The sequence below is a fragment of the Oryctolagus cuniculus genome, chromosome 1 (assembly GCF_964237555.1).
Source record: "Oryctolagus cuniculus chromosome 1, mOryCun1.1, whole genome shotgun sequence".
Lineage (NCBI taxonomy): Eukaryota > Metazoa > Chordata > Mammalia > Lagomorpha > Leporidae > Oryctolagus > Oryctolagus cuniculus.
The window spans coordinates 54,000,409-54,024,859 of NC_091432.1; the positions used below are offsets into that span (position 1 = coordinate 54,000,409).

The following is a 24,451-nucleotide window of genomic DNA, read 5'->3' on the forward strand; positions in this document are numbered from 1 at the left end:
GCCCTGACCTCCCCTTTGGCATCATCTAGTTATGCTGAGTCTCTCACTTAGGTCTTTTTTCAGATGCCAGTTCAAACATCTGAGCAGCTTTAAAAATTGGATAACTTCTCAGGCAGTAGAAGGCGGGAGGGGCAGACCAAACTCCGGAGACTGCTCCTGGGTGCCGGGCCGGCCGGCCTGTGTGTTCCTGGGGGCTCCGGCGCCCCGGGTTTACCTGTGGGAAATCCCCATGTCCGAACAGAGAGGCCAGGTGAGCCGCCTTCTCCTTAATGTTCTTTTTGTGAAATTCCCTGTTGGCCAAGTTCTGGGCCCTCTTCTGCAGTCGAGGCAAGAAGGGAGAAAGAAGAGAGAGGCAGTGACAGAGACTATGGCGGTGCCCCCAAGAGAAAGGTGAGGAAGGCTGGTGGGGACCCTGTCCACTCACCACAGACAGTGGGACAGCAGGCAGGGAGCAAGCAGGAGAAGGGACCCCCGCCCCCCACAGGCAGGAGGAGGGGAGACAGGACGGGAAGTCACCGAGGCATGGCCAGGGGCGAGGGCCAGGAACAGTCTTTCACCTGGAGAATCTTTTCTTCCACCTGCTGCAGCCGCCGCAGCACCCCTGAAAGGGCCAGGGCTCCCTGGCAGGCGGGAGGCAGGGCCGGGGGGCTCTCGGGCCCAGCCAGCTGCAGGTCAGACTTGGCCCTGGCTCTCCAGGGCCTGCTCGGGCACTCGCCGCCTGCAGACACTTGCTTGAGCTCTCGGAGCACGTGCCCTGGCACAGCCGTGGAGGGGAACTGGGAAAGAGGGAAAATCAAGCTTCCTTCCCTCCTGCGGCCCTGCCCTAGGCCCCGCTCTAGGGAGTCCCCCCGCCGAGGACCGAGCCGAAGGCCACACCGGGTGCCACAGTGAGTCAGACTCCAGACTGGCCTCCCGGCTGAGCTTCGTCTACCTGCCTCGGAACCACCTGGCACCCTCGATCACGACACAGAGTCTGCCCCTCACCCCGGGCCCCCTGAATCAAAACCCATTCCACCCTGGTCCTCAATCCCAGCTGAACATTGGAATAATCTCAGGTACCTGAAAAAGCCCCCAAGTCTGGCCCAGCCCCAGAGATGCTGGTTTGATGGCCCTAGAGAGAGTAGCCGTCGGCACAGTTCACGCGGCTCCCCAGCTAGCTGTGCTATGCTCAGAGCCGTCTCCCTCAACCTCCACCACCTGGGAACAGCACCAACTTCCTAACACTGACCGACAGCTCTGAGCTCTGTGGTCAGCAAGAGGGATTCTGTTCAAATTCCAAACCCGGACAGCGTGGCTGGAGTGAGCTACAGTCGGTGGCCGCCAGCTGCCACCCTGGCTACTCTGGCAGCCAGGACGTCTCGCCACGTCCATGCCTTCCCCCTTCAATGGTGACGGCCACATGGCCCGAGTCCATTCCAGCATCGCTGAGTCATTGATTTGGAAATCAGCCTATTCAAGCATCAGTCTACAGACAAAGCTGAGTGTCACAGGGCATCACACGGAACATCCCACGTTGCCGGGGTTCCATTTTCCCCAGGTAACAACACCAAGAGCACGGCGGTTGGCCAGTTGGTACCTTCGACTGGTCGAGGGGGTCCTGGCATGGATTCCAAGATGCCGTGTACTTGGTTACTCTTACCTGGAAATGTGGGGACCTCAAGCTGTGTCATTTGCCCACAGCCTCTACAATCAGCCCTATCTGGGGGGTGGACGGAGCTGCTAACCCTACCCCTCTGCTCAAAGCCCCCTCTGGCTTCACCCACACAGCATCCACTGGACGGAGCCCTACCTGCCTTTTCAGAGGAGGTGATGGGCTGGGTGTGGGCTCGTCCGGCTTGGGGCAGTGAGAGCTAGCAGGAAGGTCAGAGGAAGAGCACAGGGTGGTCTTACCTATCCCTGAGTTACGGCGTTCCTGGGAGGAGAAAGGCCAGTCCCGAAAAGCAGCCACAGGAGACAGGAAGGAAAAGGTGAGTCAGAGAGGACAGAGGAGCGAGGAGGTGCAGGAGGGGCAGCGGGCAGGAGCGGCTGGAGCACTGGCCTGAGCTCCCGCAAGCCGGGCCCAGCCCGGAAACCCGAGCCCTTGTGAACAGCCTGGATTCCTAGAGTCCCCTCCTCCCAGACAACGTGTGAATCCCAGGGAGGCTTTGCTTTTGGCTCAGACACAGCGCCCTGGGCTGGCACTGCCAGAGCCCACGCCGGGCCGGGCGGCCAGCCCAGCAGTGCTCCCCGGGGGCAGGAAAGCTTCCCGCCCACCCGAGGGGGAGGACCTGCCAGTTCTTCTGATGGAAGAGAGCCCTCGTCTGCATCCAGTAACTGTGGGGGGTGGGCCTCCACAAGGGGCCACTGAGGACAGTTCTTGAGAATTTCAAGTCTCAGAAAGTGGTCCCTTAGAATAAAGCTCCTCCACCACCTGGGAAAGCGCAGCTGGTCCAGGAGAGGCAGGGCCCACCTCAAGACCACCAAGACAGCCAATGATCCCAGAGCCCACTCCTTTGAAAGGGGTCTTGGCTGCTGTGTGGCAGGTGTTCTCTGCGGGGGAGCCAGACCCTCTCGCAAGCTTTTGTAAGGAGGCAGCAGCACCCCTAGTGGAAATTCAGGGGGGCAAAGAGCGCCCCAGGCACAGGCCCAGCAGCTAGAGTCAAAGCGAAGCTGGCAGCCTGACCTTCTTCAGCCTCAGGCTGACCCGGGGTAGAGGGCAGGAGGGGAGGCCCAGGGGACTCGGGTGTGGCCAGAATGCCTGTCCACCTCTGGTTCAGTTTCCCTGGGTTTGAATGGTTCTTTGCAACACGGACAACACTAACACACAGCCTGCAACTCAGCAGCTCCCTCAAGTGTGCCTCTCATGTCGCGGTTGCAAAGCACAACCACATAGGGGAATGGATTTCCTTAACGCAGAACAGGTGCCAGCACACTGGCCCGCTGCCTGCTTTGGAAATAAAGTTTTATTGGAACACAGTCAGACTCATCTGTCTATGGCTACATTCGCACTTCAATGGCAGAATCGTGTAGTTGCCACAGAGACAGCACTGCCTCCCACACGTAGAAAAAGTTGCTCATCTGGCTTCTTCTAGAAAAGTCTGCTGACTCCAGGATTAGAAGCTCGGGTGTCGCTTTAACCAGGCCTGGCTGGCACAGTGGCAATCCATCTCTAGCCTGAACAATTCTGCTACCTTCCCGGCAGCCGCAGGCCCGGCGAGCGCTGGCTATGTGACTCACCTGCTTCAGGAGCGAGGGGTTCCGAGTGCTCTCCTCAAACTTGGCCAGCAGCTGATTTGCCATGGACTTGACTTTGTTCTGACTGCCGCCTTCCTTACTGCTGCCACACTCCTGACTGGAGCCCAGGCTCCGGCTGGAAAAGGCTGGTGGCTGTAGAAGTCACAACAGCACAAGGCAGGTTGGCTCCTGGACCCACATAGCAGGGAGGGGGCCCGGGGACTCAGGACACAGGACTGGGTTCCTGAAGTGGGGCTCCCTCTGTGGGCTGAGGACGTGAGGCCGGCGCAGCGGGGATACCCGGTAGAGACCATGCTCACGGCAGGGGTCACGCCTTCCAGAGCCTGAGCCTGGCTGGGCTTAGGAGGCAGCCAGTTAGGGCCTGAGTCCTGACTTTCACTCCCCAGCTGTGTGATATTTGCTCAGCATCCCTGGAATTCCCTCATCGGTCAATGGAAGGAAACCCACTTCACGTGCAGGAATCAAACATGGCAAGCAAAATGGGTTTCAGAACACACCCTGAGCCTGAGAAGGGTTGGGGCGCAGGGGAGCAGCCTGGCCAGGCACAGGCTCTGGGCTCCTCTCTCTTCCCCCCAACTTCGCCCAGTCCTGTTGGGTTTTGCTACCTTCTAATTTAGGAACAATTTCAGATTTACACAAATGTTGTAGAAATAGCACAGACTGTTTCTGCACACCCTGCACACATTTAATTGTCTTGACCGCTAATATCTGGAATAATCACTCTACTGTTGTTATCAGAACTAAATCCACAGTGGCACAATGCTACTCGAGTTAGACTTTATCCAACTGCCCCGGCTTTCCCCCTGAGATCCTTTTCCTTCTCTAGGGTCAATCCAGGAACCCACGCGGCATCTAGCCACTCTCCTTCCTGGGTTTCCTCCATTCTCTCCATTCCTTGTCTTTCCTGGCCATGCCACCTTGCAAGGGCACTGGCAGCTGTTTGGTAGGAAGTCCCCCAGTCTGGGCTGTTCTGCTGTTTGCTCACGATGAGCCCTGGGTTGTGGGAGGATACCACAGAGGGAACTGCTCTTCTCATCACATCCCAAAGGGATCTGTGATGCCAACATGGCTTATAATGGTGAAGTAGATCTTGACGGCTTGGGTGTGCTGTTTTAGAACACGAGGCTCCCTGTAAGACTTTTCCAGCTCATCTGCTAACAATAGCAACAGAAAATCACCAGGGGCCTGCAGGAGTGTCTGTTGCCCCCTCCCCCCCAGCCCCGCAGGCCTCAGAAGTGTATAATGGCACTGCCTTGTCTGGGGGCAGGAGGCTCCCCCAGGGAGACAGAGCAGGGGTTCTCACCATAACAAAGAACTGGGCTGGAAGAGGCAAGCTGCGTTCACTGTGTGTATTCAGGGAGCCTTGTGTGCACAGCCACTCTGAAGTGCTGGGCAAACACAGACCAGAGAGGCCCTCTGTAATTCACCATGGGAAATGCACTGAGCACAAACACCTTACATGGCCAAGGCCAGCCAGGACAGAGAGCCACCCGGACCGGCGGCGCCTTCCACACCTCGCTGTGCACATGAAGCACCTAGGAACTGATGTGCAAAGACAGCTTTGCTGGCGGGAGGACTGGGTGGGCACCGAGAGTCTGCGTTCTAAACACGCTGCCAGGTGACACCGAAGCTGCCAGATCTTTGAGTAGCCGGACTTTAGAAAGATTGATTGCTTTGTTAGAGCTGACTTTCAGCAAAACAGCTGCCCAGGAAACAGCCCAGCGCCTCCTGAGAAGGAGCAGATGCAGAGTAGATTTCTCCCCACTGCTGGTCGTGGGCTGCCAGCCAAGGAAACAGCACCTGGCCCTCCTCGAAGGAGCAGGAGCAGGAAAGGCAGGAAGAGACTTCCAGCTGAGACACAGTACACCCAGGGAAGCTTCTGGGGAGGAGGTACCGCCACCTGTGACTGGCAGCTGCCACTCAGCCCCTGCCCCGCCTCTCAATGAACTCCCTGTTGGCTAAAGAGGCTGCAAGCAACACTTGGTGCTGGGGTCACCCAAAGACACTCTAGAAAAGGGCTACACAAGGGTGGTATCCCCTCACGTCACCAACAACATGCAAACACTTAAAAATGCATGGAAAGTGAGCATTATGAAAAAACTTCCTCGCCCCCAAATCAATTTATGTTTTGATTCAATTTCCACGAACTTTCTGAATTAGCTTTTTTTTTTTTTTTTTTTTTTGGATGAAGTGCGTATCTCAGGTCTCTTGAAAGATCTGCCTCGTGGAGCAGGAACCAGCTCGCTTCTGCTAAGCAATTTTTCAGAAGCAGGTGTTCCATTAGTGCCCTCCTTTGACTCTGCAATTTTTCTCTTTCACCAGACGGTGGCGCTCGTGGGCACTGGGATGTTTGTCTTAGACTGAAAGTGCAGAAAACATGGGAAGACTCCAAACATTGCCTGGGAGGACAGTGGGACTGCTGGGGCCCCTGGACTACCTTCTCTTAACAGTGATTGTACGCGGAGTAGCCCATGGGTGCCAGGCTGTGTAAGTCATCTTACTGATCTTTAGAAACCCTGCAGTTTGTTTTGAATGTATTATTGCCTTATATGGGTAGGGTCCACACCCTGGGAGTTACCTTTCTCAAGGTTGCATAGCTGCCAAGTACTGAGGCAAGGCGAGGACACGACCCCTGACTGATTTGGAACCCAGTGGTTCTGGGAGAGGACAGAAAGAAGGGTCGGGGCTGCAGCTGCGGTCAGGCGGGTCTCTGGCCACCAGCTGTCAGGAGAAGGCCTTTGTTTATAGGGACCCCAGGCACACAAACCTCGTCCACGTTGTTGATGCCTTTCCGCCTGCGTTTGTTCATGTCGTTCTCTTCGGGTTGGCCATCCACCTGCAACGACCAAGAAAACATGGTGAGCCCAGGGACACTGTGGGCTAGCCTTGAACTGGCACTGGGGCTGGATCCCTGCCAGCAGGCAGACATGGCCATCAGTGACCTGCACTGTGACAAGCATTGGAGAGTGCCTGACCTTGCACAGGTGCCAAGGGTTCGGTAGGAGCAGTTGCGAGCTACATCCCAAAAGCTCATGATGAAATATCCCAAGCAAAGTGAATCCCTGTGACATGGGCAGGCAGGGGTTGTCACTGCTGCAACGCGACCTAAGGCTCCGAGCAGATTAACGATTCATCCAAGGTCACAGGAAGGCCTGCCGATGCCCTCAGTGCACTGCCTTTTGGAGGCCACCTGCGGTCTTTCTGTACCTTGAGAGCCTCTCTCCTACACGGAGGTGACACTGGCTCACTTTAGAGGCATTCTCAGGACTCAAGTGAGCTGTCCAGGGATTTGGTGATGAATTAAATCGGCAACTGAGGCACCATCCCAGCTGTGATATTTTATTAATCTCAAATAAGCATGAGAGCTGGCCTGATGCCTACAATAACCACGCAGCCCAGTTTGCCCAAGCCAAACAGGTTACTGCCTCCCTCCCCCCTGCATAATTATTATTATTATTTTTTTGGACAGGCAGAGTGGACAGTGAGAGAGAGAGACAGAGAGAAAGGTTTTCCTTTTGCCATTGGTTCACCCTCCAATGGCCGCCGCGGCTGGCGCACTGCGGCCGGCGTATCGCGCTGATCCGAAGCCAGGAGCCAGGTGCTTCTCCTGGTCTCCCATGGGGTGCAGGGCCCAAGCACTTGGGCCATCCTCCACTGCACTCCCTGGCCACAGCAGAGAGCTGGCCTGGAAGAGGGGCAACCGGGACAGAATCCGGCACCCCGACCGGGACTGGAACCCGGTGTGCCGGCGCCGCTAGGCGGAGGATTAGCCTGTTGAGCCACGGCGCCGGCCCCCCCTGCATAATTATTAACAGTGTCCCCTTCCACTCTCCAAAGTTTCCCAGCTTGCACAACACATTACAAGGCTATTGTTCTACTGATAACCTCTCCTGGCCCACTGCTGCCTGGACATTTAAACCTGGAAAACCCTGCCTTATCTAAGCCCACTGCATCAGCCCTGCAAGAACCACCAAAGGGCTCCAACCACTGTCATCCCCTAAGGAATGAGTAGGATGGCACAGGCTGAGCTGATGCTAAGAGCTGCGGTAGAGGTTTAGCCTCTCCTTGCACCCTGTTGGGTAAGCTGTCCCAGGCTGGGCTGGGTCTACCTGGGCTCCACCATCCCCTTCTGGGGTTGGACTGTGCTACCAGCAGTCCCCAGCTGTGGGACCCTCTCCCAGAGGCTAGCTCCCTCAGGGCCCTTGAGTCTACACACACACACACACACACCCCTCCCTTCTGCAGGACGCCTCCCACTCTGGGAGAGCCCCTCCAGAGAAGGCCCCTGTTAAGTGCGAGTCTTTGTACCACTGCAGCTGCAGTAGGAGGGGCTGCAGGCCACCTGCTCACCTCAAACCCAGGCATACGGCCCAATCGGCCCCATAAATCCTAACTTAACCTGGCCACAGGAACAGTCTTTTACCTCCTGATTGTTCTGCAGCAGTAGCTATGGGCGCCCTGGCATTCATTCCCCACGGGCCTGCTGCTTCCCCTACACTTGCACCCGTGTTGTCCCCAGCCTGCCTCTCCCTGGTCTACTAGAACCATCTTCTTCTTCTTCTTTTTTTTTTTTTTTTTTAAGAGAAGATCAACCACAGTTTAGTTGTTGACATTTGTTCAAAAATTTGACCCAGGCAGCACAAAACAACAGATGAAAGAGCCCCGCCTTGTCTTTGGCATTTTCCTCCACTCCTATTCTGTGAATGGAAATGGTTTCAACCCAAACACTTGGGTAAACACCAAGAGAAACAGATGACCTCGTTTGCAACTAGGTTAGGTTGTGGAGGCGCAGACAGTCTGGGCCCCGACTCCACAGCCTGTGAACGCAGCTCTGGCCCTGAGGCCGGAGCCTGGGAAAGTACAAAACGTTCTACCCGACAGGAACACTTGATGCACAACCAGGATTCTTCTGGTGTGTGTGTTTCCATCTCAAGCGGGGACTTGGTCTTTTCTCCAAAGAGCAGCCCACCCCGTTCTCCCTTCATCCTCAACAGCTCAGGAAGGGGCTGTGCAGTTGCAGACTGTATGGATACACACGGGCTCAGAACAGGCATTCCCGGGGGACATGTGCCCAGCCAGCAGTCCTAGGAGATCCCAAACCCTGTGTGTGTGTGGTGGGGGGGATCAAGAAGCGCAAAGGGGCAACCTCAGCTCCCCTGCTCTCCTGCAGCCCGGGGACAATCAATGCAGTCTAGAGAGAAAGGTGAGCAACACACAGATCCTATTGATTTCTACTTTTCCTGTGGGTTCATCATTCAGGCACTGATTCTTAACCAAGATCTAGGTAAAAACAAAAATGTTAAGAAAATTCAAACCCAGGATTAACCTATTTTTTTCTTATCTGCTTCTCTATATTTATGCAACCCTCTCCCCTTGAACTCTATCTCACTCTATAAGGAGGAAGAAAACAGTTATGCCCAGTTGGAAGGAGCAGCAGTATGAAAAAATAGCTTCCTGGGGCCAGCGCCGTGGCTTACTTGGCTAATCCTCCGCCTGTGGCGCCAGCATCCCATATGGGTGTCAGGTTCTAGCCCTGGTTGCTCCTCTTCCAGTCCAGCTCTCTGCTGTAGCCCGGGAGGGCAGTGGAGGATGACCCAAGTGCTTGGGCCCTGCACCCACATGGGAGACCAGGAGGAAGCACCTGGCTCCTGGCTTCGGATCAGCGCAGCGCCAGCTGTAGCAGCCATTTGGGGAGTGAACCAACAGAAGGAAGACCTTTCTCTGTGTTTCACTGTCTATAAATGTCAAATAAATAAAAAAAAAATAGCTTCCTTTCTTTTCCAATTAATTTCCCTACCTCCTTTAGGGAGAACACCTCCTTATCATGATTTCCCAATTATGTCAAGGACTCTATACATCTAAAGGCATGTCTTAAACTAATGGGTTTCCTCATTAAAAAAATAATCAAGACGTATCTTCTATTTATTTGATCAGCACAAGATAGCCATGCTCCCATACTTCCTGAGTTATTGTGATTTTAGCTCAAAGCAAATAAACTTTAGTTAGCTGGTGCAGCCTAATGCTGGAGAAATCTAGCTGTGGATTGGAGTAAGAGAGGTTGGCGCTGTGTGCTCTGACCTGGGTGGCTGGAGCAGCAGCTATGATATTTGGAGAGATGGTCAGCAACAAAAGCAAGCGGGCTCTTTATCCAAGGGACCATGGCTCGAGTTCTGGTGCAACCTCAGGGCAATCACCTAGCTACTCTGACTTCAGTTTCCTAAACTGTAAGATGCAACCTTTGACCTGTCTGGCTCCTAAGGTGTATGAAGATGAATGAAACATGGGTGTAAGCCATGTCTTGAATTGCGGAGTGCTGTCGATGCATGAAACACTATTAGCAGGGTCAGTGCTAGTAACGGCATTTCACCCATCCGAATCCTACTTCCGGCGCTCACATCTGCCACCTGTGTGACTTACAAAATTGAATCCTCCAAGTCCAGGATTCCCCAGCTATAACAGGGATGAGACTATGTTCCCAGCCTCCCGCCACAGGCAACATGAAAAGCAAAGGAGATGCACAAGGGCATTTCAAGAAGTTCGTGGGAAAAGGGAGCGAAACGTTTACTTGGATGCAAAATATTTTTTGAAATCTACACCTCATCTTCATGAACATCGGGAAGATCCTTCTTAAATAAAAGTGCTTTGTACATTGGAAGATGCTGGATTGATCCTGGTTGCAGTACAGAGCCAAGTGATGAAATAATCTCATGCACCTTTTCAGAAAACAAGCCTCTTCGTTCCATCAGCATCCCAGAAGGGCTGAAACCACCGTTCACCGAGCCGCTTCCACATGCCGGACCCGGCGCTCAGGCCCGCAGTGTGTACTGCTCGCGCCAGCTCTGCGGCAGTGCTGCAGTGTGTGTTACTACCCTCATCATGCAGACGCAAAGGAGCTTTTTGAGAAGTGGGAACATCTGTCAAATCCCCAGCAGGTCGGAAGAGCTCTCTCTCTGCCTGGTTTCAACATGCATTCCCGAAGCACAAATCCGCTCGGATTCCCAGGAGGAAGGGAGACGCAGCAGCCCAGAGGGGGCCTGCAGGGCTACTCTAGGGCCTGATTTGCCCAGCAGTGGAAGCCCCCATGCTCCCGAATCTTCAGAGCCCTCTGCTAGTCTCTGAGATCCTAGAAATCTAGTGTGAGCATAGGCCGCCGGGTGTGGACGGGGGAGTGAGAACTTCTGATCTCGCCACAGGGTCAGCTCCCTGGGTGGGGCCCTTCACCGTCTGGCTCACTGCTCTGTCCTCAGCACCTAGGACTCAGGGTGAATCAGGCACTCTGGAAACAGCTGTTGGCTGAGTGGCTGGATGGAGAAGGCCTGTTCTTACCTGACCCTCCCTGGCTCTGTGGAAAGCGTCCGTGCAGGAAGGTTAGGAAGGGGAGGGGGAGGGGAGGGTCTCTCTCTCTCTCTCTCTCACTCAGAGCAGACACGGACACACTCGAGTATGCACACTTGTGAACGCCACTCTACCAGGGACGACAGCTGGAGGAGGAGGACCAGGCTGGGCAGGATGAATCCTGGGTCCCCTACCTGGCTTCTGGGATGGGTTGACAGGGGAGAACTTCCGTGCTGCCCTCCAAGGAATGGGCTCAGAGAGTGGCAAAAGTCAGGGCCCCTGTGTGTGTACGTAACATAGCGTACGTGATGGCTGCAGTTGTGAATCTAGGCGCCACTGGGAGACCACAGACAGGCAGCACGCGCACTCGCGTGTGTGTGTGTGTGTGTGTGCGTGCAGGAATGACGCAAGCCTCAGATGTGTGTTCAGGTGTCACCTGCAGACATGGTGACAACGGCCATGCAGCCTCAGGAACTGTCCACGTGGTGTGGCGTTCAGATGCCAACCAGGATCACGGGGAGATCTGCAGATGTGCAGACGTAGGGCTTTTTAGAAGGAAAACGTAATCCCCAAGCTCCTGTCCTTTTCCTAAGCAGGGGTCACCCAGTCCTCAGAGCTAATCAGCCCATGGGTTACACTCAGAGTGGGAGGGGCGCGTCACCTGCCCCAAAAGTAAGCAAGGCCTTCCAGGGAGAAAAGTATTTCATTTTGCTTCAAGCTGATAAATCTTGTTGGGATTTGGATGTTATCGGGAAGATAAGATTAGGGAGGAGAGAAGAAATTAACATCAACAATGAAAACCAAGAGGGAAAGGGGTTCTTGACACTGGCTCAAATGATAGCTAATGGATTCTCTCCAGATTTGGGCGCAGGTTATAACTGAATGCGTACCTGCCGCTCAATTTCCAGGACAGTATGTTCCTCAAGAAGCTGGGGAGAAGGGCAGGGAGGAAGCTGGAATACAGATACATGAATATGGACAGAAATCCTGGGGGAGGCTATGGGATAGAATTGTGCAAGCTTGGCCTAGCGTTTTTTTTGCATTCCATATGCAAAATAGACAAAGAAAGGGAGGGAGGGGGGAGAGAGAGAGAGAGAGAGAGAGAGAGAGAGATCTCCCATTGTTGGCTCACTCCCCAAATGCCCCTAACAGCCAGAACTGGGTCAAGCCAAAGTCAGCAGCCTGCAGCCTGGAAGTCTATCCCACATGGGTGTCAGGGATCCAAGCACTCGAGCCATCTCCTGCTACCTCCCAGGGTGTGCATTAGCAGGAAGCTGGAATGGACAGCAGAGCTGGGACTCAGACCCAGTCACTCCAATATGGGATGTGGGCAAACCAAGGGGCAGCTTAACCACCAAATGCCTCCCCTTGTATCTTTCATCTTTCTTTAGAGTTGATTTTAGATTCAAAAGAGTTATAGAGAGGGAGAGGGAGAGGGAGAGGGAGAGGGAGAGGGAGAGGGAGAGAGAGAGAGAAATCTTGCATCCTGTGGTTCATTCTCCAAATGGTCAGGATCTTATTCTGGGTCTCCCATGTTAGGGCAGGGGAGCAAGTACTTGAGCCACCTTCTGCTGCTTTCCCAGGTGCATTAGCAGGGAGCTGGAGCAGAAGTGGAGCAGCCAGGACTTGAACTGGAACCACATGGGATGCTGGTGCTGCAGGTCACAGCTTAATCTGCTACACTACAGTGCCAGCCCCCTGCCATACTTCACCCCCCTATGTCTTTATTCTATAAGGGGGTATGAGTTAGGGCATTGAGGGTTGCATGTCTAATTGTACCCACCTCTCCTTGGTGGGCCTGGGGTGGAGCCTGCATGCCCAGGCACAGATGTGTGTGTGGATTTCAGAGTCTGTCAAAACAGGCTCAGACTGGGGCTGCACTCCTTATTTGAGGGAGCTGTGGAGGCCACAGAGTCCGGCAGGTAGGTTCCCAAACCCAAAACCTATCTAGGTAAAAGAAGATGATGCAGGGGGAATGGGGAGAAGGCAAGTTCCACGTGGTCCTGACCACCTGGCAGTGGGCGATAGACAACATGCAGGCTCATCTCAGCGATGACCGTGGCATTGGGAGCCAGTGACCTTTCTAAGCCCCTAGCCTCACTGAGGGAGCACTTGACGACGAGTCTGAGAGACAGACAACACGTACTGCAAGGACCAGACCTCTCTATTCAAAGGGCCAATGACTGATGTTACAGGGGCTGAAGGAGGGGTCTTATCTATGGGCTTTGACCCCTCTCACAATGCCAAGCAGCCAAAGGATACCCTGCAGGACCTTGGTCAGGTTCAAAGGGGACAGGCAGCTTCCCCCACTCCCCAGCGCTTCCCTGCAAGCCAGAGGCAGTGTGGCCTCGCCGACTCCTGCCTTGCAACCAAGCCAGTGCTGGCCAGTCTGCTCCAGTGGGGTCACTCTGTCAACAGAGGTGTGGTGAGCAGAAGCTTTGAGCTTTCCTCTCCAGTTGCATGTGTGGGCCGAGGGCAGTCAGCATCTGGCCCGCGGAGCTTCTAGAACGACTGTGCTGGCTGGCCGGGGACATGGCCGCCTGAGGCACAGCTTCCTGGGCTTCAGAGGCAGACGGCAAAGCCGGGGTGGAGCACGCCAGTGATGGGGCTCCAGGAGACAGCACGGTGGGCCGGGTAGCCCCTCCCTCACAGCTGCTAGGCCAGGGAGAGAGAACAGCTGGGGTCACTCATTGTCTCGGCAGCAGCTGTGCTGAGAAGCCAGCCCCGGGTCTGGCTGGCCATTGCCTTCCTCCAGCCGCGGGCAGGCAGAGGTGTCAAGTAGCTGCACCGGAGACAGAGAAGCAGTTGTGGCTGTGTTCCTGGGAACAGGGAGGGCAGGCCTCCGTGGGAAAAGTGGCCGCTGCCTCCTGCAGCAGAGAGACAGGAGGCCAGATAGCCCCAGCCCACGCCAGGTGGACAGGCTGGCAGGACAAGGCAGCGCTGGCCAGGGGTGACGAGACTGCTGTGACCGAGGAAGACCCAGAGCCACCCAGAGGCCTGCAGCCTACTGCTGGTCTGCAGACGGATCATCGGCCCGGGGGGGTCCTCAAGGGTGCCCTGTTTCAGCCCCTGTCCCCAGGGTCCCTCCCCTGTCTTCTGCTCCCACTGACCACCCCAGAAGCTCCCACTCCACTCACGGTCCTAAAACCCCCTTCCTGTCACTACTCCTTGAAATGCGCGCCCCGCCACCTCCAGCTCTACTCTTGTCCCCAGGCCAATGCTCACTCTCCTTCTCAGGTCGTCCCATTCCTCTCTGCCTTTCTGGCTGCTCCCTCCCCATCTTGCTTGTGGGGCTGCTCTGCCTTGGCCAGCCCCTTCCATTCGCTCATTCCCGTAGGCTGTGACCTTGGTTCGAGCCCTCTCTCTGGCTTACCAGTATCTTATCTTGGCCATGAGACTCTAGGATGAAGCCTCACGTCATGTCTGCATGCCCTGTCACCAGAGACACACTAAGCGCCTCGTAATGAATGAGCTGTAATGAGTGGCAGGGTGGCCCAGTGTAGGGTCGAGTCCATGAAGCACCACTAAGCCATCGTGACCTTGGGCACCCAGCCCCCTGAGCCTCTATTTGTATTTGTAAAATGAGCACATGGGGGCTGGCATCGTGGTGCAGCGAGTTAAGCCTCCACTGGGAGCCCGGCATTCCATATGGGTGACACTTGGAGTCCTGGCTGCTACACTTCTGAATCAGCTCCCTGCTGGGAAAGCAGCAGCAGATGGTATGAGATGCTCCCTGCCACCCCTGTGGGCGACCTGGATGGAGTTCCAGGCTCCTGGCTTCAGCCTAGCCTAGCCAAATGTGGCTATCTGGGGAGTAAACCAGCAGAGGGAAGATCTCTCTCCGTCTCTCCCTCTCTCTGTGTGATTCTGCCTTTCAAACAAAGAAATCTTTAAAAAAAAAAAAAAATGAAGAAAGCTTGTCTCATACTGCCTGTTAGGCACCTGTCATTCAAGTAAAATTCTAATTGTTGATTAGGCTTTTAATTCCCAAAGTGTGAACCAAAGTGCTTGTGACACGGTAGTGAATTCTCAGAGGACTTGCAGGATGTTTTACTTTTTCCAGGAACATAGGGTGAAGTCTGTCAGGTCCCTTGCAAAATCCTCCTGCTAAGTGGACTTAGGCACTTAACAAACAGAACCGCTAGGCATTCCTGTTGATCTGGGGAACCTGTTTATTAGACTCAGAGCTCCCCAAAGGCAAGGTCCGCATGTGACTCACTTCTGCATGTGCTCCCCCCGCCCCCATCAAGAGCAAACAAAAAACTATAGCTGCGAGGTCGGCACACAGATATTTGTGCTGGCCCTAAGCCTTTGTCGAACAAGTGAATGAACACAGATTCACGAGGCAGACGTGTAAATGGGACTTCAGCACCACACACCTTGGTCACTGTGCTCCCACTCCAAATGGCTCCTTAGAGGGAGGAGTCACCCCCTCCCCAACCCTTAGAGGCAGCGCCAGCGGCTTCACGCGGATAACCACCCCCTAGCGCATGCGCACACACTCAGCACTCTCCCGCACCCTTCCCATACCAGTGGTTCGGGGTCAGGGAGAGCGTCCAGAAATCCCCTGCTACCAAACCCACCTCTACATGCATCTTCTGCCAGCGCCCGACCTGGAGTTGTCACCGCTGCACACAGACTGAGTGCGGGAGTCTCCTGCCCTTTGACCCTATCCACGTGGGCAAAACGAGAAGCAAAACAGAACCAGGCGGAGACTTACCCGCGGCGTCCGCTTCCTTGGAAGCGTGAGGTTGAGATAGTTATTAGGAATGGAGGACTTGGCCAAGCTGAAGTCGGCATTCTCTCCGTAGTTTTTGCGCCAAGAATCTGTCGGGGAAAGAGAAGTGAAACTGAGGTCTGGATTCCCCAGGCCCTGGAGGGGTCGTCTAGCCAGGGAGCACCGTCGTAACAAAGTCCCTCTGAAATAATTAATTCCTTCCCTAGACTGGAAGAGGCACGTGGCCTTTGTTGGCCACTTGATGCAGTCCTGACTCTGACCTCCCTGTAATGGCGCAGGGGAGCCCCACACGGACCCTCCACCCACAACCACAGCCAGTCACACACTGTGCCACCCCTCTTTGCCCTCCGAGTCAAAGGGAAGGCTCAGGTCTGTCCCAGAACACTCAAGGCTGGAGCAGCCAGAAGCAGGCACGGGAACAGAGAGGGCTCCCAGGGTGGAGAGCGACTGCTTTTGCTTACCCACGGGCCTCAGTGGGGCGCCCCGGAAGAGCTCGTAGAACTTGGAGAGGTACATGACCATGCTGAGCTTGTCGGGCACTTGGGCCGAGGCCATCTCCTTGCCCGTGGTCACCGGAGGGAACCCAAACTCGCGCTCGGCCACATCAAATGCCAGCTGGTTGTTCTCCACTGCGTCGTCTTCGTTCAAGGAGTCGAAGTTGCTGCAGCATCAGAACACAGTGAGGGTTCAGGGGGAGGTGGGTGAGCTCAAGGAGAGCCCACAAGGTGCCCTGCCCTGGTCCTGGAAGACCTAAACCCCACCTTCACTCAGGGAGGGCCCAGATCCACGTGGGCTGTGACACTGACACTGAAATTGTCACAATATCATGTAAGCCTCTCTGGAAGATATATGAGCTACTCTGCTTTTCAGTCGTTCCCTTACATGGCTTTCTCTTTGACTTACAAAGGAATATGGGATTCTTCTAAGAGAATCGAGTTACTGCCCCACAGAGCAGAAAGGGGGAGTCCCCTCTCCTTCCCACAGCACCCTCACTTCCTACAAGGACCGGCTGGTGGCCCTCAGCAGGTGTCCTATCAGCCCTGTTGGGTGGATTTGCACGTGGACATGAGGCTGTCTCATCTGATCTTCCCAGGACCCTGCCACCATTCTCAGTTTACAGATGAAGCATCTGACACTCACACAGGCTACATGGATGCCCACTGGCACACAATTAATGGGTCTGGGTCTCAATGTATTTATTTGTTTGAAAGGTGGAGTTATGGGGAGGAGAGAGAGATTTCCCATCCACTGGCTCACTCCCCAAAAGGCTGCAATAGCCGGGGCTGGGCCAGGCTGAAGCCAGGAGCTAGGATCTTCATCCAGGTCTCCCACATGGGGGCCAGGGGCCCAAGTACTTGGGTCATCATCCACTGCTTTCCCAGGTGCATCAGCAGGGAGCTGGATCAGCAGAGGAGGAGCTTGGACTAGAATGGGTGCTCCTATGGGATGCCAGTTACAGACAGGGGCTTAACCTGCTGCATGCACCAAAAAGCTGACCCCGCAAGCCTGATTCTTTTGATTGGAACCCTTCTCATTGGTGCCCAGAATTAGGTCTTGCCCGACTTCCTCTTTTGAGAGTAGAACAGCAAGGTATGAATGCTCAAATTTCCACAGCACAGCAGCAGAAGCGGGGGTGGCAGATCACTCAGCTTGAGCCCATTTGTAAACTCCCACATAAAGAACACAGATCAAACCTGCTGTGGACAGGGCAGCCAGTGGAGAGGGAAAGGGACACAACTGGGAACAACCCGGACTGAAACCACACAAAGGAAGCACTGAACCAAGCCGTGAAGGCTCAGCACCTGGCAGAACAGCCCTGGTCCAGTCCGGCTCCAGACTCACATCAGCTCCGGCCGGAAGCGGTGGATGATGGCACACAGCGCCAGGCCGCTGCGCCAGGATGTGGTCAGGTCGGTGACATTGACGTGCTGGTAGCCCTCGGTCTGTTGCTGGCACCAGGTTAAGAGCTTGCTGGGGCGGATGTCTGACTCTGCAGGAAGGAAGGGAAGCCTTGTGGGATGCCCAGGGAGTCTGCTCTGGGCAGCCCCACCCATTGCTACCAGGGCTAGGAACCAGGAGGAGCTGCATCCAGGCAAGGGGCCAGGGCAGAGGGTACGAGGTGTGGGTACAGCCTCTGTCAAGACCCAGGACCCCGGGACAGGAAGCAGGCTCTCCTCCTGCCGAATCCCTAAGACCCACCGTGGGCAGGCTCCAGGTTCGAGGCTAGGGACACAGCCCTTGCCCACAGCATGCTCAACTAGAGGGGAAGAGAGGTGGAAGCAGGTGATGGGGACATGGGGCTGCAGTGGAAGGAGAAACAGGGTGCACGGAGCAGATGTGACCCGAGTTTGCAAAGAAAGCATCGCGGGCAGGTGCCTTTCAGCAGGCTCTGAAGAATGTCTAGGAATTCATCCAACAGAAGACGGCCTTCCGGGAAGGCACAAAGGACTGTGCAGTGGCAAAGACTCTGGAAAAGCTGCCCTGTCTGTAACAGGAGAAGGGTTCGTTACAGTACATGGAGAGTGACAGCAGCGGGGCACGTGGTGTGTGCGGGGAGGGGAGGAGGCACGGTCTGGACAGGCAAAGGGAGCCAGAGGGATCTGCAGGCAGGGGCGTGGCTGGGAGGAGCTGGGTGCTGGGAGGAGCTGCTCCCTGAACTGCTGCTTCCCCCACCACCGTGGGCAGCAGCCCTGTGTCTGGGGCTGTGCTGGGCCCCAAGAGTCAAGGAGAGGAGAGCACTTGGAGCTCCTCTTGTAGTCGGGGAGACAAGGCCCCTGCGCTGGAAGCCACAGCAATAAAATCCAGTTCCGACGCCAGCACCACAGGTCTCAATAGCTTAGCACTATTGTGCTAAGCATCCCACGTCCAAGTCCCTTTACTCCTGGCAATATTCCTATGGACTTAGGAGATGTGGAAACGGAAGTTCCAAGAGGAGGTCACACAGGTAACCAGGGCAGAGCCAGGCTGCCTGCAGAGCAGGTTACCATGGCCACCGAGCGAGCTGGCCAGGGTCCCAGGAGGGTCACTTACCCCGCCTGGAGAGGCCCACAGTTCTCCGCACTGAGCCCAGTCTCTCAAGAGGGTAGCGGTCCAGCTCCTTAGTGATGAACAAATGCTTCACCTGTGGACAAGGAAGACCACACCATCTGCCCACTGTCCCGAACCCTAGTCTCAGGGCCTCTGCATTTTCCTCCATTGCTAGCCAGCGTGACCTTTGGCAAGGAAACCTGCGTGACCCGACTCCTGCAGGCATAGGTCTTGATGATCTGCCCCAGTGTGCAGTAACACACACTGTTCTTTCGATTGAAGGCTATGTGTATGTAGAAATGGACTCCAGGACCAAAGATGGTACAGAGAGAGGATACTGGGCCAAGAGGATTGAGAAAAGTAGGATTGGCAATGCATACGCATAGTAGCAAATTAACATGCAAATATATGCACTCAGGAATATGCACATGAGACTGCGTATACATACTTATATATGTCTATCTGTCTGTCTGTCTGTCTATCTTTCTATCTATCTATCTATCTATCATCTCTAAGTGTTCTGGCCCCCTCCTGTGGCCTAGAAAGAACGCTCACTCTATGTGTTCCTGGGTCCTCCCAGGAGAAGCCCTGGTCCCTCCCTTAGGCCAACAGGTGTTGGTACCCTGGGAACGTGCCAGTGTTTCGTGTGAGCCTCTCCTCCCCTTGGCTTAATGCAGAGAGACCCCAGTGGGGCCATGGGGACGGCCTTACCTGATGGGGTCTGACGCAATTCGAGTTGAGGTTTGGGTAGCGCGTCCCTGGGTCCAAGGTGTACTGCTCGAAGTTCTTGTTGATGTTCTCTGGGGTGGTTTGAGGTAGCAGCCGGTATAGACTTTCTCTGCAGAGAGGCAGAGCCCAGAGCTCAGGATCTGCTCCAGTCACTTCCCAACCCGCCCCCTTCCTCCCCCAGGCCCCGCTTCAAGGGTTTCTTGGGTGTGTGTGCACAGCCCTGCCCTGAAATGCCTGGCATTTGTGGTTCCTGAGCTCTGCAGAGTGGAGGGAAGGTCACAGAGGCCCAGAGAAAGGGGTGGCCAGGCGGCAGGGACACCAGCCCATTCCCTGGGCAGAAGGTAGGGACGTAGAACTGGCAGCACGATGGCCTGTGGTCTGGCTATAACCACCACTCAGCCACGCTGCCTCCCGTGGCCTGGCTCCCATGACCACCAGGGGCCCTGCTCCACCGGCCAGCCTTGGCTTCTGGTAGTCCAGCAGCTGACATGGCCACATGGCCGACAACAGGGGCCTGGGAAGAAGCCCAGGATCTCAGCAGTGCAGCCAAGGCAGGACACCCCACAATGCCCTGAAAGACCCCTCTAAAGATGCCTGGCTGGCTCTTGGGTAAAGGAGCAGGGCTAGGAGGCCCCGACGTCAGGGCCACCCCAGGGGAAGGCTTCCCTTTAGTTCCAGGACCCTGGGTGGCAGAAGAAGTAAGTCCCTGAAGGAGGTCAGGATAGAGGAAGTGTCCTTGGGGCCCCTGATGGTCAACTCAGGGACAGCAGATGAGACAGGGACAGTCTGACGGGGTGGCTGGCCTTGCCCCTCTCCTGCTCTGCCCCTGCTGGGAGCACTGCCATCAACACTCACCTCTCAGCCAGCAGCTCCAGGGCTGGGGTACCCTGGTCCCAACCCTTCACCATCCACGCTGTGTCAAAGGCCGCCAGGAAGCCGCGAGCACAGCCGGTGCCCATGGGCCAGAATGGCTGCAAGGAAAAACACGCAAAATCCCTGTTGACACTAACGACTCCTAGCGCCTTATCCCGTCCTACCCAGCTCTCTCTGATTTCTAGCCTCTTGCAAGGCAGAGGGGTTTAAGGAGGCAACAGGGCAGGGTTCTTGCTGCCTGCAAGGACGGGCCACAGTCACAAATGGTTGAAGCATGAAGCCAGATGCAAAGGGCTGTGACACAGGCACAGCAAGACTGTTTGAGGACTCAGAGGAGGCCAAGCCCAGTCCCATTTTGTGAGAGTAAGATGGGAACCAGGGAACACGTCGATGAAGAGATGCATTTACATCAATTGTATTTCATATTTTTTACTTACTTAATTAAATAATGTGAGGGGCAGAGAGGGAGGAAGGGGGAGAGAGAGAGGAGGAGAGAGGGAGAGGGAGAAAAGGAAGAGAGAGAGAGAGGTCTCCCATCTACTGGTTTACCTCTCAGATGCCTACAACAGCTGGGGCTTGGCTGAGGCCAGGACCTGGGAACTCAATCCAGATCTCCCAAGTGGGTGGCAGGGACTCAACTACTTGACCCATTACCTATTGCCTCCCAGGGTCTGCATTAGCAGGAAGCTGGAGTCAGTAGCTGAAGCCAGAAGTTGAAATTGGGTATTCTGATATGGGATGTAGGCGTCTGAACTGTGTCTTAACTGCTGAGCTAACCGCCTGCCCTGATGCTGACTTTAAACAATGGATGGGATTCTGCTGTGATGCATTGAGGAATAACCTGGGTAAAGGCTTGGTGGCTGCACCCTGCCAGAGTCTGATGGAAGAACAGCTCAGCGGGTGTGGACAGTGCAGAGCACAGGAAGAGCGCAGGCAGAGGGAACGCCAGGAGGGAGCCCGGGACAGAAGCAGGCGGTGCTGACTGCTCGCCCATGGATCCACCCAGGAGGCCGTGCACCATGGTCAGCAGGGACCCACTCTACCAAGCTAAGCACCAACCACTCCGTCCCAGGAACAGCCGAAACACGGTCTGGAATATGACTCGGGATAAATCCATAAACGTTTTTTTGGTCAGTGCTTCCATTAAAGATAAAAAATTTATCCTTCCTGAAAGTATTCATGGAATCTAAAGCTCTTTGTGCTTGCGGATTTTCTGGGAAAAATCTTGAGCAGGAAGGTCATTCACGGAAGGTGGACTCTGGGGCCCACAGGAGTCTACTGCAGTCTGTGCAGCTCTCCATAGTGAAAGGTTGCCAAGTGGCCCCTGCTCAGGGCCTCTCTGACCAGATGTAGACCAGGACTGTCTGATTCTGTACTGCACCAAAGACAGTAGTGCAGGAAAACCCAGAGGCGGAAGAGAAAGCTCTCCCATCTGCACGCAGGTAGGCAGCTGCCCCCGGATGCCATGAAAGGGCAGGCAGGCAGGCAGGCGGGTGGGCTCCAGGGCCAGAGTCGTGCCAACCGATTGAGAGCCCGTCCTGCCCCGGCCTGTGTGCCCCTGCACACACGCAGGGATCTCTCTCGCAGGAACAAGGGGGCTCCAGACACATGGCTGATACCTCAAGCAAGCTGTCGCCCACGAGGGCCACGAGGAGCTGGTGTGCCTGGCGCTCGCGCACCAGGGCCGCGTTCTCCGAAGCATACATGGAGGTGAAGTCAAACATGGCAACGTCAGGCTGCCCGTAGTGGTTCATGGCGAAGTCTAAGGATGGTAGCTGGTAGTTGGTAGCGAAGTCCGCGGCTTCCCGGGCGTAGGACAGCAGGTTGTCCTGGTTCACGTTCTCTGCACACAGCAGCATCTCTGTGTCCACGTAGTCCTGGGGAGACCGAGACACAGTACAGTGACCTGCTCCTTTAAGGGGCTCGAATTCATACCCACCCCTTGGCGCAAGGACTTGGAATGGGTCTACCCAGCGTGGCTAGTCAACACAGAAATAGAAAACCAGGGCCCAGGGATTACGGAGGAGAAGCATGAGCCAGCTATGAGGGTGAACACTGTTGAGATTACGCATCGGCTCTGGCGTTGAGCTTCCTGGCATCCAAGGCGACAGGGAAGTGGGATAAGTTTCAGGCTTCCCTTATCAGAAAGAAGGAAGCACAGCGAGTCCCCAGGGGAGGCGGTTTTTTTCCTGGCACTAAACCCGAAAAGATTGGTCTCACGTAGGAATTCCAACAGCGAGCACTCGGAGTGGCAACGGACTGTGTACTTGATAACGGTTGTGCAGGCGCATTTCCCACGGCTGGGACTCCTGATAACGCGATTCAAAAACGAAGGCACGAGTCGTTAAGTGCGATTTTAAAAGGGACTAAGCCAAGCTAATGAGGTCCAGATAGGCTGTGTGCAGCAGGACCAGGAAAAACACGGTGCTCATGCGAACTCCCGGGCTTTCTCCCCAGCTGTCAGCAGGCGGAGAGCTGCTCAGGGATCGGCTTTGTTCTTAGCGTTCACTGCTCGCTTTCCTGCTGGGCGGTGGAGAACCCTGAGCTTGGAAGACAAGGAAATTATCTTGAGATGAGCCACTGAGGAAGCCAGGGACGTTTGGAGAGTTCCAGAGTCTGACCCGATCACCGTTGGCAAGAGAAACTAAAAGGCCGCCCTTCTCAAAGTCACAGCAAAGGACATGACCCTGGATGAACACAGGCTTCAGGTCTGATGAGCGCCGTGGGTCAAATTCCACCCCTGCTGGGCCTAAATACAGATTCGGCCCTGCCACTTCACTTTCGGAGTCTGCAGTGTTTCCATCTGTCAAGTGGGAACAACAAGCCCACTTCAGAGAGCCACGTGAGGATGAGTGGGGTTGTGCACACACGGGAGAGCCCCGGCTCCTGCCTGGGACACAGCAGAGCCCACGGACAGGGGCTCCTGTCCCCCGTCATTCATGAAGGTGTCCAGTGCAGCACTGGGAAGCACAACCTGCACCCAGGGAGGCACCGGCAAGAGCGCTGACCAAAGTCTGGGAAGTCAAGGCCCCTTCACAGCGCCGGGCCTCCTGCCGGGGTGTTCTGCGTAGCCATGATCTCAAACGCCCTGCTCTGAAAATGCTCACATTTCCACAGCCAAACCGCACCCCACAAACCGCGCTCGGCATCGGCCCAAGAGCCCCTTCAGGTGCTGGCGTCGGGAGGGAGTTCCTGTCATCTGGTTTCCTTTCTGACAGGTGTCTTTGTAGCCACCTGCCCTCTGGGAAAGAGTGAATAGAGAGAGGGAAGGGCCACACCCGCTCAGACACACACTTGGATGCTCCTACACCCAGACACGCTCACACACACACACTTATACACACGCTCACACCCACTTATACACACACTCACATGCTCACACACCCAGACACGCTCACACACACACGCTCACACTCACACTCACATGCTCACACACCCAGACACGCTCACACACACGTTTACACACACACATGCTTAGACGCACGCTCACATGCTCACACATTCAGACATGCTCACACACACTTACACACAGGCTCACACACTTACACATATGCTCACACCCACTTACACACACGCTCAGACACACACTCACATGCTCACACACCCAGACACCCTCACACACACATACACATTCACACACACACTTACACACAGGCTCACACACTTACACATATGCTCACACCCACTTACACACACACTCACATACTCACACACCCAGACACGCTCTCACACACACTTACACACAGGCTCACACACATACTCACATACCCAGACACACTCACACACATTTACACACATGTTCACACACACACATACGCTCACAACACACTCACACACACACGCATGCTCTTCAGCACACGCCGCAGGAGCAGTGAATATGGACGCTACACAATGAAGACAACACCTGTTGCTCACGTCCCAGGCAAGAGGCCGGGGAACTGACAGAGAGTAAGCAGACCTCTGGCTGGACCTGAATGTGAGTAGCTGGAACAGAAGGGCAGGCAGGCATTCAAGGGATGCCTGTGGTCCTGAGGTCAGTCAGTCATTCACCAAACATTCACTGACTTTCTGTGTGCCTGTAGGAAGACACTGGCCCACGTCCCGAGAGGACTTGCCGTTCCTCAGGGGACCAAGAGAGGAATGTCAATGAAGTGGCTCTGGGAACAGGAGCCGGGTGAATGCTACGGAGCTCAGCTGGACGCCTGGATGCTTGGGTCACAGCTTCTGATTTACGTGGCCTCCAGACCTACGTCCAGCCTCTGGACTCAGGTGTTTGGACGAGGGTTCCTTGTCTCTTGAGGGCCTTAAGCAGCAGCTCACCATGCTGTGGGATCCTCTGAGAGAGATGGCAAGGCCTCGGCGAGTATGACCAGGGGCCAGGGACCAGGGGCCTGCTCCCGGCTGTCCACAGCCCTGCTGGAGCAAGTGAGTCACTCACCCAGCACTGCCATGAGCGAGACGGCACGCGAGTGTGGAGGGGCTCTGATGACTGCCAAGGAATCGAGGCGCCATGAG

At 55.4% G+C, this 24,451-nt stretch overlaps 1 protein-coding gene across 14 annotated transcripts in view; it reads right to left on the reverse strand.

The window, feature by feature from the left end:
• MICAL2 (microtubule associated monooxygenase, calponin and LIM domain containing 2) overlaps window positions 1-24,451 on the reverse strand; it is a 226,177-nt gene that overhangs the window by 102,022 nt on the left and 99,704 nt on the right. For 9 of the 14 annotated variants that reach the window (XR_007911288.2, XM_070073245.1, XM_070073243.1 and 6 more), the window contains exons 9-20: window positions 21,556-21,813; window positions 19,919-20,034; window positions 19,046-19,172; window positions 18,338-18,428; window positions 17,150-17,297; window positions 15,769-15,968; window positions 15,290-15,396; window positions 6,002-6,070; window positions 3,217-3,366; window positions 1,790-1,912; window positions 558-776; window positions 215-316 (exon numbers count right to left, since the gene is read on the reverse strand). Coding sequence is in view for 13 of the 14 variants with exons in the window: in XM_070073245.1 (XP_069929346.1) it covers window positions 215-316; window positions 558-776; window positions 1,790-1,912; window positions 3,217-3,366; window positions 6,002-6,070; window positions 15,290-15,396; window positions 15,769-15,968; window positions 17,150-17,297; window positions 18,338-18,428; window positions 19,046-19,172; window positions 19,919-20,034; window positions 21,556-21,813 (1,710 nt within the window). In the remaining variant the exon portion in view is untranslated. The remainder of the gene's footprint in view (window positions 1-214; window positions 317-557; window positions 777-1,789; window positions 1,913-3,216; window positions 3,367-6,001; window positions 6,071-15,289; window positions 15,397-15,768; window positions 15,969-17,149; window positions 17,298-18,337; window positions 18,429-19,045; window positions 19,173-19,918; window positions 20,035-21,555; window positions 21,814-24,451) is intronic. The other 5 variants (XM_051824773.2, XM_051824734.2, XM_051824729.2 and 2 more) reach the window with 1 other exon arrangement.